Genomic DNA, 17,602 nt, shown 5'->3' with positions numbered 1-17,602 from the left:
CCAAAGTTTGCAAATGAAAATGACCTCAACCTACTTTAGAGGTCACAGAGGTCAACAACATTTTAATGGATTTGTTCTTGAGAACTAAAAGGAATGGATTCATAAGATTTGGCTGGTAGCTTTTTGGAATAGAGCTAACCAATTTGAGAAGGAAAATGACATTGACCTACTTACAAGATCACAGGGAAAAATATGTCAAGCAACTTCTGAAGAAGAATCAAAAAGCATAGAATCTTATAATAACATTTTGCTGGTAGTTTCAACAGATGGAGCCAACAAAGTTTGCGAGGGAAATATTTATAGTGCAATATAATATTTAATGAGAATATTTTGCTATGACTGCTTAAATATTCAGGTGAGCGATACAGGCCCTCTTGGGCCTCTTGTATTTTGATAACCAACATAAATTCCTAGGTTTTGTATTTGAATTTCAATTAAAATGTGTTCAAAATTTTCAGACAGTTACTGTATATCGATATGAGTTTAGTTTACACAAAAACTTGCTGGTGACATATCAGGTGCCAAACTGTCACTCCCCTTTTTTCTTCAGAGAAAGCCTTGGACAGGGATAACTTCATGACCCCTCTTGAAGCCAAAGAATTCGGATTGATTGATCAAATTTTATGAAAATGACTTATTTGTTAATATGTTCATATGTTAATTTCATTTCATAATTTAATGTATTGAAATAAAACTTCTTGATGGAATGTGTTTACTTCTTTATTTATTCACATAATAACCAGTAAGACAAAACGTATAATGGTAAGAGACACATAACTTGTAAAACAATACATGTATAACGAGACAGGTGTTGGTCCAAACATCATCGCCGACAAGACAAAATTGATACAGGTGATAATCTAGATTATAACCAATAAGAATTAAATGATAATGAAGCAGATGTTAGTCCACATACCTTCCAGTAAAACAAAACTGATATAAACAGGTGTTAATCCACCCATAACCAATAAGGAAAACAGCTTGAACGCAAAAAGTCGACAGAACCTGACATTTCTACACAGTTCTTGGAAAATAAACCGCAGTTGGAATATCTATGCCCAAAATCAAATTCTTGAAATAGAAATCAAATGGAAATCCGCTCTGGTGTCCCCTGTTTTCTAATCGGGCGACCCCGGTGTAGTATGGTAATATGAAGCCAATGGTGAAATGAACCTAACCGCCCCATGATGAAATGAAGGCTACCAACATTTCTTTTCCGACCAACTTTTTTGTATTCATTTTCTTTAAGTTAACATCAATTTGATATTATGTATATGAAAATCACAAAAATTAAATCTGGGGTAGAGAAATTCAGGGAGGGGGGGGGGAGGGGGGGATTTACTTCGTGTCAAATGAAGACTAGGGGAAGTGATAACAGACAGAACAACATCATTTGTCCAACTCTTAAAAGTCCGAGAAAAGGCCATGTCTTCAATTGCTGATGCTCAGAAGAAGCAGAAGGTATATTATGACAAAAATCAGAAGAAAGTGCCACTTCAACCAGGTGATCAAATCCTCATAAAGAATCCTAAGAAGCACAGCAGAAAAGGAGCCAAGATGGCAAAGAGGTTTACTGGACCATACAAAGTGATTGGCGTGAAAGGAAAAGGAGTGTACAAGCTTGAAGGTAGGTAGGCTTTACAGAACATACACAATTTGCGCAAGTATATCACACCTCAGAAGTCTCCCAAAATAACCATTAATACATCAACCAAGGTTCCTGCCAGTGGAAAAAGTTCAATAGCACTGATCAACGCCACGACCTCCAGAAAGATCACTGCCTACAAAAATCATCATGCTGCCTTCTTTCAAGACCCCTGTCAGCGGATTTTCAGCGCAGGAAATGGTCACTGCAAAACGATCCTTAAAAACCTCCGACAAGAGCCCTTCCAGTGAAAAGACAACAAAAACAGGAAAATTGAAGAAGACAAATCACCATCTGAATGCTCTCGGAAAGAAAGATTCCCGCAAAAAATCTCAAAAGTCTCTAGAAAGACCAAACCCAATATCAACAAGAAAACTTCAGTAAAAACCCTCCCCAGCAGAAAGGATTCACGTGGAAAGATGAAAAGACAGACACCCGTTTGATGAGTTTACTCATAATATGCCTCTTTCTCAGATCAACGATCTTATCAACAGATGTCCATCCTATCATCTGCCAAAACCAAACAAAGATTCTAGTATGGTTTTAGAATCGGGCCAGTCACCAACACTGTCTCGGTACTTAAAACATTAACACCAATCCCCAGAGAACTTAGATAGGTGTGTCCAGTTTCTAACACGACACTCACAACGGCCGTCGGCATTTGCTACTATCAGCTCGTGCTAGGATTAATGATTGCTTGACCCTAAATTTCTCAACCTCAGAATTATGTTTTTCTGATTTTCATATACAGGACATCAAATTGACGTGAACTTTCACAGAATTGGTTTCAAAAATTCAAAAAAAAGGAAACTGCTGAAACCCTTCAGTTCACTATTATGGTGAAGAGAAGCCCCCTGCCCCACTCTAAATTTCTCTACCAATGGCTTTATTTATGTGATTGACATATTCAGGACGTCAAACTGATGTAAAGAAAAACAAGATTTTGTAACAAAAATTCTTACAGAAAAAATCTCCTGAAACCCTTCATTTCACCATTATGTTGAATTGAAGTCCCTCTTCCCCAACCAAAATTTCTCAATCCTAGACTTAATTCTTTTCAGCTAGAATACATCAAATTTAAGTAAACTAAAAGAAAAATGAACGGAAAAATGTTTGTCAGAAAAGAAATTGATGGTAGCCTTCATTTCACCATGGGGCGGTTCATATCACCATGCTTACCACAATACCATGCTACACCGGGAAACCAGGCAATTATTTTCCTATCTCGCTGAATTCAATATGGTACAAGGTAACCACAAATTACTGCTGCAGTTGACATCAAGGGGAAGATATCAACATCAGTGCAGTTAGAATATGTCATGACAAATTCGAAGGCCCCCGGATCCCCCAACCTTGTGGATGATGAAACAAGAGTAGTTTTATCCTTTGATGTGAATCGAAATGATCCCGTGGTAGTGAAACGGTAAAATTAACCGGCTTTGAAGTTGATGATCGCTCCTCTGTAATCTTCAAAGCGAATGGTCAGGTTTTTTCACCCGAGACCATTCAAATAGCTAGCCGCGTGCTTTCGATTTCGCTATGACATGAACTTTAGTGTAAAGGTTAGAAAACATCTGTTATCCCCAAAAAGGCAGTCTTAGACCTCTCATGTCGTACAGAAATGACATGCATGGCTTCGATCAAACGGTGACACGTCTGTTTGTAGACGATTGTCTGATGTACAGGTCAATTTGCTTACCGTGAACAGCTGCTGACCGACATATATTGGCTTCAGGAGTGGCAGAACTGCTGGCAAATGGATTGTAGCCACGAAAAGTGCGAAGAACTTGGCATGATCCTTACAATATGCACAACCATTTGTCTAGGGAGAGCTGTCTGGTTTGGACTATAGATATCTAGGTAAGTAGTCATGGTGGACTGTCTGATGCTACATGATGTTGTCTGGTTTGGACTATAGATATCTAGGTAAGTAGTCATGGTGGACTGCCTGATGCTACATGATGTTGCCTGGTTTGGACTGTAGATATCTAGGGAAGTAGTCAAGGTGGACTTTCTGATGCTACATGATGCTGTCTGGTTTGGACTATAGATATCTAGCTAAGTAGTCATGGTGGACTGTCTGATGCTTCATGATGTTGTCTGGTTTGGACTGTAGATATCTAGGTAAGTAGTCAAGGTGGACTTTCTGATGCTACATGATGTTGTCTGGTTTGTCTTTACTTGTGTAGGTTGGTGTTCGTAGCTGTCTGTTTTTCATAATTCGGTTTGTGTTGGTTGGTAGTTGTTGAAAGCGGTCAGGTTTGTCGATGTGAAGGTTGCTTGATGTTGGTAGCTGGGACAGGTACGGTAAGTCTTTGTTTATGTGGTGAATGTAAGGAGCTGTCTTCTGTCGGGAGCTGTCCGTATTGACTTTGGTTATAACGGTAAGTAGTTGTAGGGATATATTTCGCTGTGTTTGCGAAGGTTGGTAGTTGTTGGCAGCATTATGGCTTAATTATGTTCAGGATGGTAGTCCTTGTGCGCTGTCTTGTCTGGTATCAGATCATTCACACTGCGATGTTTCACAGCTTTAATTCTCCGTCAAATACGGTACTACAGTCACATTAAATAGTATCACAGCCCTCTCATTGCAGTGTATCACAACGGCCCTCACATTGCAGTGTATCACAGCCATCACATCGAAGTGTATCACGGCACTAACAATGCAGTTTATTACCCCTTTGAGAAAAATCTAGGAATCTGATTGGTTAAAAACAACAGTGTACCAAACCGCATTCGTAAATCTCAGGGGGTATACGGTCATGTCACGTAATTCTCAGCAGTAATACGGTGGAATCACGTGATTTTACAACAGGTATACGGGTCACGTGTCTTTGTATCTTGCGGACGGGCAACGGGAGATAACTCGCATTCGTCGTCTGCTTCGCTGTTCACAAAATGGCAAAACGTTTCGCATACTAATGAGGAAATACTCGCCAAAAGGGCTAACTATGTGCCTCAAAACACACAAAAGTCGAACAGACGAGCGGCAAACATGCTGAGGACGTATTTAAAAGAAAAGAATCAGGAAGAACGGTTCGAGGAATTTGATAAAACGAAACTAAATGAGGTACTGTGCCATTCTTATCTTTACAACAGAAAAGTCGACGGGGAACTGTACAAAACCAATATAAAAGAATCAAAGGGGTAATAAATGCGTTACACGGATTTTTGGCAGGGTATACGGGATGGTATGACCCTACAGGATTTCGTATTCCCTTCGGCCTATCGGCCTCAGGAAATTCGAAACCCTATAGGGTCATACCATCCCGTATACCCTGCCAAAAATTCGTGTAACTAATATATATTTATGGTCTTCACATTGCAGTGTATCACAACGACCCCTTACATAACAGTGTATCACAGCCCTAACATTACAGTGTATCGCGGCCCTCATATTGCAGGGTATCGCTGCCCTCATATTGCAGGGTATCACGGTCCTCAAATTGCAGTGTATCACGGCACTCACATTACAGTGTATCAGGGTCTTCACATTGCAGTGTATGCCGGCCCTCGCATTGTAGTGTATCAAGGTCGTCACACCCCTTTTACTGCAGTGCACCGCTACCTGTTCTAACGTGCATTCCAACCTCATTGCAATACATCGCACCATTATCCTCACCTTGTACCACAATCTTTACACTGCAGTCCATCACGGCTCTCTTTCTATCACAGCCTGTACACTTCTCAACCTACATCTCCTAAGATTGCAGTGCATTACAGCTCTCGCTAATGGAAGCACATGCACCATTTTCGATATCTTAGAATGCAGAGACGATTTTTATGGTGAAAGTGGACCATTTGAAATACGAAGATGCCCTCACACGGCAGCGAAACTCGCGCACTGCATCACAGCTACCGCACAACCTTACATTAAAACATCCCATGTGACCTAAACATAAAATGCCATTATATTGGAATTACTTTCCTTTTGTTTTTTCAAAAACAAATTATTCTCTGTTTAAACTATTGATATACAGGAATCGGAAGCAAAAAACTGTCAGAATGTGACGTCGTTTGTCGACATGTGAACATTGGTCACGAGTGTGTACTATATCACGAGCTTGGATGAGTGTTAGGTACGTGGCAAGCCTTGCATAGGTCAAAGCATACAAATGTTTTATTGGTGAAATATACCATAAATTACCAAACAGTTAAAATATGATGAGAAGGGAAGTGAAGTTTTGAGCCTTTTATCTTAAATTACGATTTTTGCATATGGTGGTGTAGAACCTAGCGATTGTTTTTAAGCAGCTATATTGAGATAACTCTGCATGCAAAGAAGCATTACTGACTTGAATGACGTCATGAAATTGAAGGATTATTTAGAATGGTTCTTCAGGTGACGTATATAGCAACATCAACTTAAAGTGTTAAATCGTATTTATATTGTTAGGAACAACATTTTCTCAGTTTAATCTAATCTAGATTGCTCTAAGGCAGTTGGACCTGACCTTATAAATCCAAGACTCCTTAAGGAAGCAAAAATAATTTCGAGTTACTCTCTTCAAATAATCTTAAATCATTCTTAACCACTTCGTTTTTTCCTAGTGACTGGAAATTCGCCAACATTGCCCAAGTTGTCAAAAAAGATAACCTTTCTCTTCTCAACAACTATCGACCTTTATCATTGGTATCTATTGTTGGCAAGGTGAAGGAAAGATGTGTATATAAATATCTGTACAAATGCATTATTGAAAATTCTCAATTATCACCTTCTCAATCTGGATTAAGGGCTGCTGACTCTACAACTAATCAATTGCTCGCCATTACTACCGATATATATTCGGCGCTAGATAAAGGTAAGGAAATTCGGATGATCTTTCGTGATATCAGCAAGGCCTTTTACAGAGTCTGGCCTGCAGGACTACTTTTTAAATTACATAAATTAGGCATCGGGGGAATTTATCATCATGGTTTAAAAGTTATTTGAATAATAGGAACGAAAGAGTTGGTATAAACAGTAAGACCTCTGAGTCGATGGTAATTAGGACTGGTGTTCTCAAGAGATCAATATAGGATCCATCGCTCTTTTTGATTTTTGTAAAAATTACATAGTTGACGATATTAACGCTATAATAAAACTATTTGCTGACGATGCTTCCGTTTATGCTATAGTAGATACTACGTCTCAATGTGCAGATTTGTTAAATGGCAGTTTAAGGAAAATATATGCATGGTCTGAAATTTGGGTTGGTTGAATTTAACCCTGAAAATCATTTTTGATTATTAGGAAAATTAATAAGCCCCATCACCCCTTTTATTTATGAATGACGTTCCTGTTAATGAGGTTAAACAGCACAAACATATAGGATTTTTTTTCTCTCTCATAATGGTTCTTGGACAGAACACATTATTATTATAAAGAAAGCGTCTAATAAACTTTAATTTTAAAATAGACAGAAACTCTTTTCAAACCTTGTATTTTTCATTTGTCAGACCTATACGTGAATACAGTGATATCGTCTGGGATAACTTAACTATCCAACAGTTTCAATCTCTGGAGAATATTCAGCTCGAAGCTGCAAGCATTACAACAGGCGGTACTTAACTAAGTCACGATTTAAGACACTTCCTCTCTCTCTCTCTCTCTCTCTCTCTCTCTCTCTCTCTCTCTCTCTTTATAGTTTATGTTTGTCCTTTTATTATACATATTATTCTTACGATGTTGTTTAGCTTTGTAGTGTTTAAGGAGACAGATTCATATAAGTATGTACATACCTTTTTTCTGAATCCTGTACTTATTTTTGTATATTATGCATGACATGAAAAACATGAAATAAAATATGGTCTAAACTAAAGTGTTAAATAATTGTATAAGAAAACATTCAATGCACATGTCTTCAGGCCTTTTAAGTTGTTGGCCCACCCACTCAAACTACGTTATGAACAACCCAATGATAATAGGCATGTATGTTTGGTGAAAGTTGCTGTTCAACACAAATGGCAATGTATGCTTTTAAACCGGTATTACACAAGGGGGAAAAGTAATCGTGACAGCAGTTCCCAAGTCATAACAAGTTCAAAGTAAAAATCAAACATCAAAGAGTTGAATAGAGTGCTTTATTCTTGACATATGTACAAAATATGAATGAAATTGACAAAGAGGTGTATAAGTAATATCATTATGTACATTTTCACATTAAAATTTCGCTCCTTTGATTAATTTCTCCAACAACGCTTTGGTTTCCTTTCTCTCCGCAATGTTACCCCCCTTTCTCTCCGCAATGTTACCCCACTTTCTCTCCGCAATGTTACCCCCCTTTCTGTCCGCAATGTTACCCCCCTTTCAGAATCGATGTTTGACACACACTTATTTCAGCATAGACGATTGGGTGTACATTGAAATCTGTAACACATTTCTTTCTACAATCCGACAAGGTCCAGTGTTCTGGAGATTACTGGTGTGGTGTGTGGACGGCTCGACTGTCATAGAACGTTACATCATGAACCCTATAACAGAGATGAAGTAAACATATAAAAAGACATCCTCGATACTCCAGGTGTTACGCTCACTTTCCCTCTCCATCCCTGGAATATGTCATAGCAAAATTGATGGCACACGGCTAGCTGTTTGATTGGTCTTGGGTAAAATAAATACCTGACCAATCCCTAAGGCTGATACCTGTCCTTTGAAGATTTAAGAGTAGAGACACCCGACGTCAAAGACAGTCAATGTTACCGCTACGCGACCGAAAGATTCTTTTGATGTACATCAAATGAGCAAACTAGTCTTCTCGTTCCAGCAACAAGATGCTGCATTCCGAGCCATCGATTTTGCTGGGGTGCAGAGAGCGTTAAAGAGCGTTACCCCTGGAGTATCAAGGATGATAAAAGGATAAACACCACAATATATAATTTTAAATCACACAATATAGACTTGTACAACACAATGACACGGTAAAATGTACAAAAACCTGATTTTTAATTTCATTACAAAAAATATCATTTAGTTTTAGATTTCGTTGAACAATTAGTCTTATTGTATTGAATCGTTTTCCAAATGTGCATTATGCTTTTTACAATATATGGCGGTATGTGTTGTCAGTAAATATTGACTGAAGCACTTAAAGGCCGTGCGTACATGCTCATAGTATGTCGGATAGGACTTCCTCCGAGCACGACACTCAAATCATATAAAGCACGTAGCGTTGTTTATTACTTATCGCATACTAGCATAATATCAAAGTTTTACGTTATACACAAACAATGCACGTATTAAACGTGCCGCAACGTTTAAAGACCAACTGGTCCCTTTGTCAAGTTATGACTGAGTGAGTGATTTGTGTTATTTATCTGTACACCGATGTGGCGAAATTGTATATTTCTCATATCACTCGACCCAGTTTGGTTTGGGTTTTGTTTTTGTTAACGTCCTATCAAAAACTGAGGTCATTTAAGGACAAGCCTCCATGTGTGTTGTGTATGCACGCATGTGGGAATGAGGGCTGGAGGGACAGTGTGCTGGTGTAATTGCCTCCTTGTGATAGCGCGGTGTCTGATGCCGACTGTATAGGGCTATCTCACTGAAATCACCCAGCACAGCATTCCGTCCGGTCACATTATACTGAAAATGGATGAACCTGTTGTTAACATTATCCTAAATGCTGAAGGTTTAGCGGGGAATACCAATTACCATTTTAAGGACTTTGGTATATCCCGGACTGGGGACGGAACCCATTGCCGTCCTCACCTGGGCGAATGCTCAACAATAAAGCCAAACGTGAGCTATTGTCAAGCAAGACGCTAGGAAATAAAAGGTAGTTAAATGTAGGAAGAAAGATAAAGATCCCAAATATTGCAATGGGTGCAATAAATTTATTTTGGTCGTTTTTTTGTCCCCAAATAGAGGGCACAAAAGCAAATCCCCAATTCTGAAGGGGGTCCCAACATAAGTCGCCTCTTACGATACATGCAGTTGGTAACAGCGGGTGTTTTCTTTACTCGATCCCTGACCTACAGGGATGCACTCGACCGGGACGTTTCGCCTATCGATAGAGAGCGTATTAACACTTTATCGAGTAGGTTATTTTCCCGTGCTTATCAGCATTATTGATTGTTAAATATTAATAAACTGCCGTGTCGTTTTGTGGTTTTGAATCCTAATGTCTGTCCAGGTATTATGTTTCTATGCCAATTTAAGGCAACAAACATGATGGTGAGGTCAATATATTACCAATGAAGAATGCTGTCCATTACAAGCAGGCAAGGCAAATCACTCTTTGTGATAAAATGTAATGAAATCTTTAGAGTTTGGAGATAAAACTCCCTACAGTGGTATACATCCTCAAATTCAGTTTGTGTGTAATGTTTGAAATTTAGAATCAGTGAAGTTTAAGAATTACTTTTGATTGTAATAAAGATCGTTTGAACTTGGTACTTACACATGCCTTTTCGGACGAGCTGGATTCTCCTCCATTTTTTGGTGGTATTCCGATGGAGAAGTCAGTTACATTTGTAGACATGTACTTCCTGAGTTCATACTTGTCTTTTATAAATGATTTCATTAGAGCTCTGTATATCTGTTAAGGAGTCTTTTGATGTTTCAACAACCACTTGGTTATAAATATTGAAACGGAATAGGTTCATATAATTCTATATTATGGTTGTGGTTGACGTCGCCATAGTATCATAATTTCTATACAACGCTATCCCTTTATATCCTGAATACACCAAACCTGTCTTTTCTCAACTTTTCTGGTAAAAGTAAATCACGGCAACACCGATCCTTTCAATAGTCAGATACCATACCAAACCCTGTCTATTCTCAACCTGTCTGAAAGCAAGTCACGGTAATACCGACCCTGTCGATAATCAACTACCATACCAAACCTGTCTGTTCTCAACCTTTCTGATGGTAAGTCACGGTAATACCGACCCTGTCGATAGTCAGCTACCATACCATACCGAACCCTATCTATTCTCAACCTGTCTGATAGTAAGTCACGGTAATACCGACCCTGTCGATAGTCAGCTACCATACCATACCGAACCCTATCTATTCTCACCCTGTCTGATAGTAAGTCACGGTAATTCAGACTCTGTCGATAGTCTCTCAACCTGTCTGAAAGCAAGTCACGGTAATACCGACACTGTCGATAATCAACTACCATACCAAACCTGTCTGTTCTCAACCTTTCTGATGGTAAGTCACGGTAATCCCGACCCTGTCGATAGTCAGCTACCATACCATACCGAACCCTATCTATTCTCACCCTGTCTGATAGTAAGTCACGGTAATTCAGACTCTGTCGATAGTCAGCTACCATACCAAACCCTGGAAGTAAAATATCATATTGACTATGTCAACACTTAACACTGACAATTGTCAACTATGTCGATTCCAACCACTGTTCCAACAGAAACATATCCAAGCCGCGGTTAGTTTACAGGATTAAAACAGAAACATTTCCACGCCGCGATTAGTTTACAGGATCATAACAGAAACATTTCCACACCGCGATTACTTTACAGGATCATAACAGAAACATATCCACGCCGCGATTAGTTTACAGGATCATAACGGAAACATTTCCACGCCGCGATTAGTTTACAGGATCGTAACAGAAACATATCCACACCGCGATTAGTTTACAGGATCACAACAGAAACATTTCCACACCGCGATTAGTTTACAGGATCATAACAGAAACATTTCCACACCGCGATTACTTTACAGGATCATAACAGAAACATATCCACGCCGCGATTAGTTTACAGGATCACAACAGAAACATTTCCACCCCGCGATTAGTTTACAGGATCATAACAGAAACATTTCCAAGCCGCGAAAAATAAAATGAGTAACCCGCTTACAGTAACCTCCTCCTCAGTCAAATAAGACAAATCCAATGGCCTAAGTTTGCTGATGTATGCACCCAAGACGCATCTATGCATTCCTGCACACTGAAAGCAAATGAATATGCCCAAGTTCCAAGATGCCCATTTTGGTTCTTCAAAGTAAAAGAAAAAAGGGCAAGATGATTGTTGCATTATAAATTTGATTTGGTATAACGAAGCAATATTTGGCAAAAGAAGCACCAAGATATATAAGAGAGAGAGAGAGAGAGAGAGAGAGAGAGAGAGAGAGAGAGAGAGAGAGAGAGCGTACTAAAACAGGGCATATTCTCAGAACTATTAAGTTTGCTACTAATACAAGTTTTCTATTGCCTTTGGTGAAACATAACAGAAAAGAGACAGAAGGAGAGATCAGTTTGTCAGAAGTAAATGGACAAAATGCGGTTTTATGACTTGGAACTGATGCTGTAATGGAGACACTGGTCTGTCGGTAATATTTGGACAGAATAAATATTTAGGACTGTTGAAATAGACTCTGTAACAGAGAGACCGGTCTGTCTGTAATAAATGGACAGAATAAGTTCTTAGGATTGTTGAAATCATCTCTGTAATGGAGAGACCGATCTGTCGGTTATAAATGGATGTAAGAAGTCTATGTATATGTAGGATGACAAAGTGTCAGTAAGCTCATTTTAGATAGCATATATAACTACGACTGTTGACAGTTTCAAATGCGAAAACTGATCACGATTTTTTATTTTTTTACCTTAATTTAAGACATATTTAGTATGGTGAGTTCGTATAATACTGTTGGCGTACGGGTAGGTTTGGTACTACCTTCTTCCATTCGATACGGTATCCATATACCACAGCTAACACTTACCTAGCTCACCGCAATCAGCACACTGGTTGTTACCGTCCACTTGCAGTAATTTTGCTATACGGACAGCAGCAAATTCCCTTTCTTTGGTAGCCTGATGAAAAATTGGTAAAAATGGTTAAGTGTATACGTATCGGTAGTATTGAAACAAATATTGCCCTAACAAATACATGTTAAGTTGAATTGCAATGTTTACTTAATCATCTAAGAGAGAATGAAATTAACACTATTATTTCAATAATCAATTGACTATATTTGAAACCTAAATTCAACAACAATAAAGGAAAACACTTAGCCTTGATTTGGGAAAACAATTAACGTAATTATATTGAGTCGATATCCAGATGTTCATTATGCTATATAAAATATGAAAAAACAATTATCCTAGCATGAACACATTGCTTGGTGTATAGAACTTTTTTGAAATCTTGATAAATATATAGCAGCGGGATTTTATTTTGAATCGTGTCGAGCGTCTATACCGAAGTGTTGTTTCTTTACTAACATATGATTGTGAGGTAACGTGTTATAAATGAAGATGAAATAATCTGTTAACAGTGATAGTGGATTAAACTATCACTGTCCAAATGTAATATCATCAATGAATATACATAACTATTACATCACGTTTTGAGCCTGACCTGTGGTATCCTTACAAATACCTTTCCGGACGAGCTGGTTTCTCCTCCATTCGTTGTTGGGGTTCTGATGGAATCATCTGCTACATTTGTAGACATGTACTTCCTAAGCTGGTATTTGTCTATTAAAAACGACTTCCGGTCAGCTCTGTATATTTGTTAAGGAGCTGTTTCTTGTTTCCACACCAACTTGGAAATTTTATAAATATTGATCAGGGGCTGTGATAATTGTCCAAAACTCCATGTTTAGATCGTGATTTTCAGAGTTATGGTTTGATATTTTCTACGAACTAGTACCCAATTTTACCGAACCGTAGTTGGCTATCTCTGACCTTTTTAAAAGTAAGTCACATATATTCCGACTCTTGGTGATAATTACTCCCATAACATGAGAGGCCGCTGGTCGGCATGTTTTTCAATTGGATATGATTTTGCCGACTGCGACCTCTCATTTCCGAAGCACTAATTCTTTGATGCAGTTTCCGCCCGAAATCCGGGCGGAACAAAATCGGCTTGAAAAACTCACATAAGTGGTTAACAGTTCATGACAACGATGTCTACTCACGGTTTATATAATATAGATCTCATATATATGTCACAGACACAAATATATAGTATATTACGGAATAGAACACTCAAAATACATGTCCATGTCGTTGTAGCACATCTCTGACCTACATTTAAAACATGGCTTCTGGATTAATACAAAATATCAGGGGGGATTTCAAACGGAACGAAATGATACGGAGTTTGTTTGTATTCCGCTTGTGAAACATTACATGTAATCCATTTTTGTATTAACCGGAAAAATCATGGCAAATGCTGTCTGCTTCGCTTCGAATGAGGAAAAACTCATTATTTATGTCTTTGACATGAAATTTTTCTCATATAATCATGGATTTATGGAAAGGAATATTTATTGGACCCTTTTGACCATTTAAATGTATGTAAACACGATATACTCTTTCTTAATCCGAACTTTGAAAATGTGATAGTCAGCATCGGGAAAATCAGCTATGGGCAGTTAGAGGTTACGCGGCGCCTGTCAAAAGTTTTTCGCCGTGTAAAACCTCTAACATTGTTGGAGTAGGTGATAATAAGCTATGGAAGTTCCAAACGCTGTAAATAGACATTATCAAAAGCGAACCATACCATACCCGGTCGATAGCCTACCACTCCAGTACAAAAGCTTACTGATAATAACTCATACATACACAACACCCTGTCGACAATATCAAACCCTGTTGATAAACAACCATGTCGATATCAACCATTCTTTATACCTACATAATACATCTCTATATTATCCGAGACTACGCTAGTCGCGGCGCACGAGACCAAACATACATATGGTCATCATTTTGGGTGGATACTCATTGTCTTGTGGTCGTTCAAAATCTTCAGGAAGATTAGCCTCATATACTGCGTTTGCTTTGATGTTTCCCATCTGCTCCATATTCTACAATACATTAAATATGTTTTTACAATACTTTTTTACTAATTACCATGTTCGATCATTTTACTAATATATCAATGTTCGTTCAATAGTAAGATTACACATTTACAATACAAATATTTCTTGAATGTCATAGTTGTATAATTCAAACCCCATAGTGTCGGTTATAGTAAACTCGAAGATCACACATAATTTAATAATACCAGCGGCACATATTTCAAGTTCTCAATTTTGCATATAAACGAACAGAAACTTTTTAACTTACGGCAACCTGTTCTTCGGTCCACGCGTCCAGATGCACGGATCTTATTTTGCTGATGTGTGTGCCCAAGTGGTTTCTGTGTAGCCCTGCGCATTGCAAGCAAATGAACACGCCCAGGTTCCAGGAGGCCCACTTTGGTGCTTTAAAGTTAAAATGATCGTGAGATAATCAACAAGTTGTCAGGGTAAAAAGGAATAAAACAAACGGAAAAGGTAACAAGTAACAGCTATAGTGGTGAATTCGAAAAATTCGAATAGGATAAATGTATAGGTCTGCTGAAATAGTGTCAGTGAGCCCATTGTTAATAGGATAAATGTATAGGTCTGCTGAAATAGTGTCAGTGAGCCCATTGTTAATAGGATAAATGTATAGGTCTGCTGAAATAGTGTCAGTGAGCCCATTGTTAATAGGATAAATGTATAGGTCTGCTGAAATAGTGTCAGTGAGCCCATTGTTAATAGGATAAATGTATAGGTCTGCTGAAATAGTGTCAGTGAGCCCATTGTTAATAGGATAAATGTATAGGTCTGCTGAAATAGTGTCAGTGAGCCCATTGTTAATAGGATAAATGTATAGGTCTGCTGAAATAGTGTCAGTGAGCCCATTGTTAATAGGATAAATGTATAGGTCTGCTGAAATAGTGTCAGTGAGCCCATTGTTAATAGGATAAATGTATAGGTCTGCTGAAATAGTGTCAGTGAGCCCATTGTTAATAGGATAAATGTATAGGTCTGCTGAAATAGTGTCAGTGAGCCCATTGTTAATAGGATAAATGTATAGGTCTGCTGAAATAGTGTCAGTGAGCCCATTGTTAATAGGATAAATGTATAGGTCTGCTGAAATAGTGTCAGTGAGCCCATTGTTAATAGGATAAATGTATAGGTCTGCTGAAATAGTGTCAGTGAGCCCATTGTTAATAGGATAAATGTATAGGTCTGCTGAAATAGTGTCAGTGAGCCCATTGTTAATAGGATAAATGTATAGGTCTGCTGAAATAGTGTAATTGAGCCCATTGTTAATAGGATAAATGTATAGGTCTGCTGAAATAGTGTCAGTGACCCCATTGTTAATAGGATAAATGCATAGGTCTGCTGAAATAGTGTCAGTGAGCCCATTGTTAATAGGATAAATGCATAGGTCTGCTGAAATAGTGTAATTGAGCCCATTGTTAATAGCATAAATGTATAGGTCTGCTGAACTAGTGTAATTGAGCCCATTGTTAATAGGATAATTCCACGACTGTTGGCACTGTTTGACGAGAAAACTTTTACTTCCATTAATTAATGTTTTATACAGAGTGTTGGTTTATGAATATTAACATACGGTACTTGTTTACATTCGATACCGTAAATAAAACAGTTAATTACCTCGCTCACCGCAATCAGCACAATGTTTGTTACCGTCCACCCGTTGTAAGCTGGCTAGACGGACAGCAACAGATTCCCTGTCTTCTCTCCTCTGGTCCTCCGTTTGTGCTGACATGCTTCCTTCCTCTGTATTGGGAAGCTGTATATGTGTAGTTTATGTTTATTTCCCCTCCTTTGAGAGCCGTGGATACATGTATATATATATATATATTAAGGTAATGCCCAAGTAAACACATACCATACTATACAGACATAGTTAAAAATAGTCCATTTAAATGGATTTTCCATGACGTCACGACTATTCTTTCGGCATATACGTAGGGTGATCGATGATCTATACAACTCCTCTGTCACCCTTTTCTATTCTTACACTCCACACTTTATCCCTTTAACTCATTTTCCTGTCTTTTTTTCGCCTGCTGGATAACCGAACTCCCCGGTAGTGACGCGGACGTAAAATCAGTCAATCAATGACCGATAGAATCAGGTCTGATATACGCCATAGAAAATGAGGTACCTAAATATAACAAAATGTAAAGGTAGGAATCGATATGCCATTTGCTTTTATGTTCTTCATTTTCATCAACTAATTAAGAGGATTATATTACACTTTCGTATTAAAAATATGATAAAATAAGTTAAATGGAGAGAGACACATAACGTTCCATGAAATCAATACGTTATATGTCCACCGTGTAATAAAGAAAGATATTAGCTCCTTATCACAACATGAACAGGATTCACTAATTATATTTATTTAAAACAACACAACAATATTTGTTTACTTGAACAAACTTAGACTTTCTAACAGGAAAGAGGGTAGTTCGCTTCCACCGGTATCGAACCCACGACCCCCAGTTTCCCCGTCCATCGCTCTACCGAAGGAGCTATATAGAGAAATTCACTCTAATACGAAGCAAGAAGGCGACCGTAGTCGTATGAACAATTAAAATTAACCACACTATACCCCTTTTCCCTTTTTTATTTTAAATGTGACCCCCCTCGAACACCACAACAGCCAATGTTCTAACTCCCTGTCACCACAGGGAGGTTCACGGACAGCATTTGCTTTGTATAATATCACTTATATAATATCTATATATGGATACATTGGATATCATTTGTATTACACTATTCACCTATAGTACTTGAAATTGTTCGGTCTGGGGTTTTGTCCACGACAGAAGTGCAGCTAGTGAGACATCGTTCTAAGTTTCAATGTTAAAACTTGTACCTGGCTAGTGAAGTAAGAAGGAAATCGACTTGGAAACAGTGTATAGAGTGATATATTTTTGTAAAATACTTACATCATAAGGGTCTTATTATGTTTTATGGATATACCTGTCCCCCTGCATTGTGCCTTTTTCCTATATATACAGTAACTCCAACCCTCTGCACCCCAACCCCCTTGATATCGTTTTGGGTATAACTGTAGCACAGCTGGACAAAGGCACCTCCGTTGACCAGGTACATTAGCTCAATCGGTTAGAGCGATGGTATAGCAATCTGAAGTCCAGGGTTCAATTCCCGGGCTAGCTCTGCTGATTTTCTTTTAC

The 17,602-nt window shown here is 38.3% G+C and overlaps 2 protein-coding genes across 7 annotated transcripts in view; one reads left to right on the top strand and one right to left on the bottom strand.

Annotated features, from left to right (window-relative positions):
• The window catches only part of LOC110448617 (ATP-dependent Clp protease proteolytic subunit-like), a 5,623-nt gene extending 4,931 nt beyond the window's left edge, over nucleotides 1-692 (top strand). For both annotated transcript variants that reach the window (XM_021494978.1, XM_021494984.1), the window contains exon 6: nucleotides 551-692. In XM_021494978.1, the coding sequence (XP_021350653.1) occupies nucleotides 551-627 (77 nt within the window). In that variant the 3' untranslated portion in view covers nucleotides 628-692. The remainder of the gene's footprint in view (nucleotides 1-550) is intronic.
• Nucleotides 693-7,699: 7,007 nt separating this feature from the next.
• Nucleotides 7,700-16,428, bottom strand: LOC110449094 (stromal membrane-associated protein 2-like). Of its 5 annotated transcripts, none has more exons than XM_021495733.1 (6): nucleotides 16,047-16,428; nucleotides 14,683-14,819; nucleotides 14,335-14,420; nucleotides 12,965-13,109; nucleotides 12,327-12,417; nucleotides 11,003-11,551 (listed from the first exon to the last, which is right to left on the bottom strand). In XM_021495733.1, exons 1-6 carry the CDS (start codon nucleotides 16,159-16,161, stop codon nucleotides 11,535-11,537), a joined length of 591 nt encoding a protein of 196 aa, XP_021351408.1. In that variant the 5' UTR covers nucleotides 16,162-16,428; the 3' UTR covers nucleotides 11,003-11,534. The 5 variants fall into 5 exon arrangements, with proteins under 5 accessions (XP_021351421.1, XP_021351413.1, XP_021351408.1 ...); XM_021495715.1 differs by having other exon boundaries at nucleotides 11,006-11,598; XM_021495724.1 differs by having other exon boundaries at nucleotides 11,008-11,598; nucleotides 12,986-13,109.
• Between the last annotated feature and the right edge of the window lie 1,174 nt (nucleotides 16,429-17,602).

The sequence above is a fragment of the Mizuhopecten yessoensis genome, unplaced genomic scaffold, assembly GCF_002113885.1.
Source record: "Mizuhopecten yessoensis strain PY_sf001 unplaced genomic scaffold, ASM211388v2 scaffold431, whole genome shotgun sequence".
Classification (NCBI taxonomy): Eukaryota; Metazoa; Mollusca; class Bivalvia; order Pectinida; family Pectinidae; genus Mizuhopecten; species Mizuhopecten yessoensis.
This window is presented reverse-complemented; position numbering and strand designations above follow the sequence as displayed.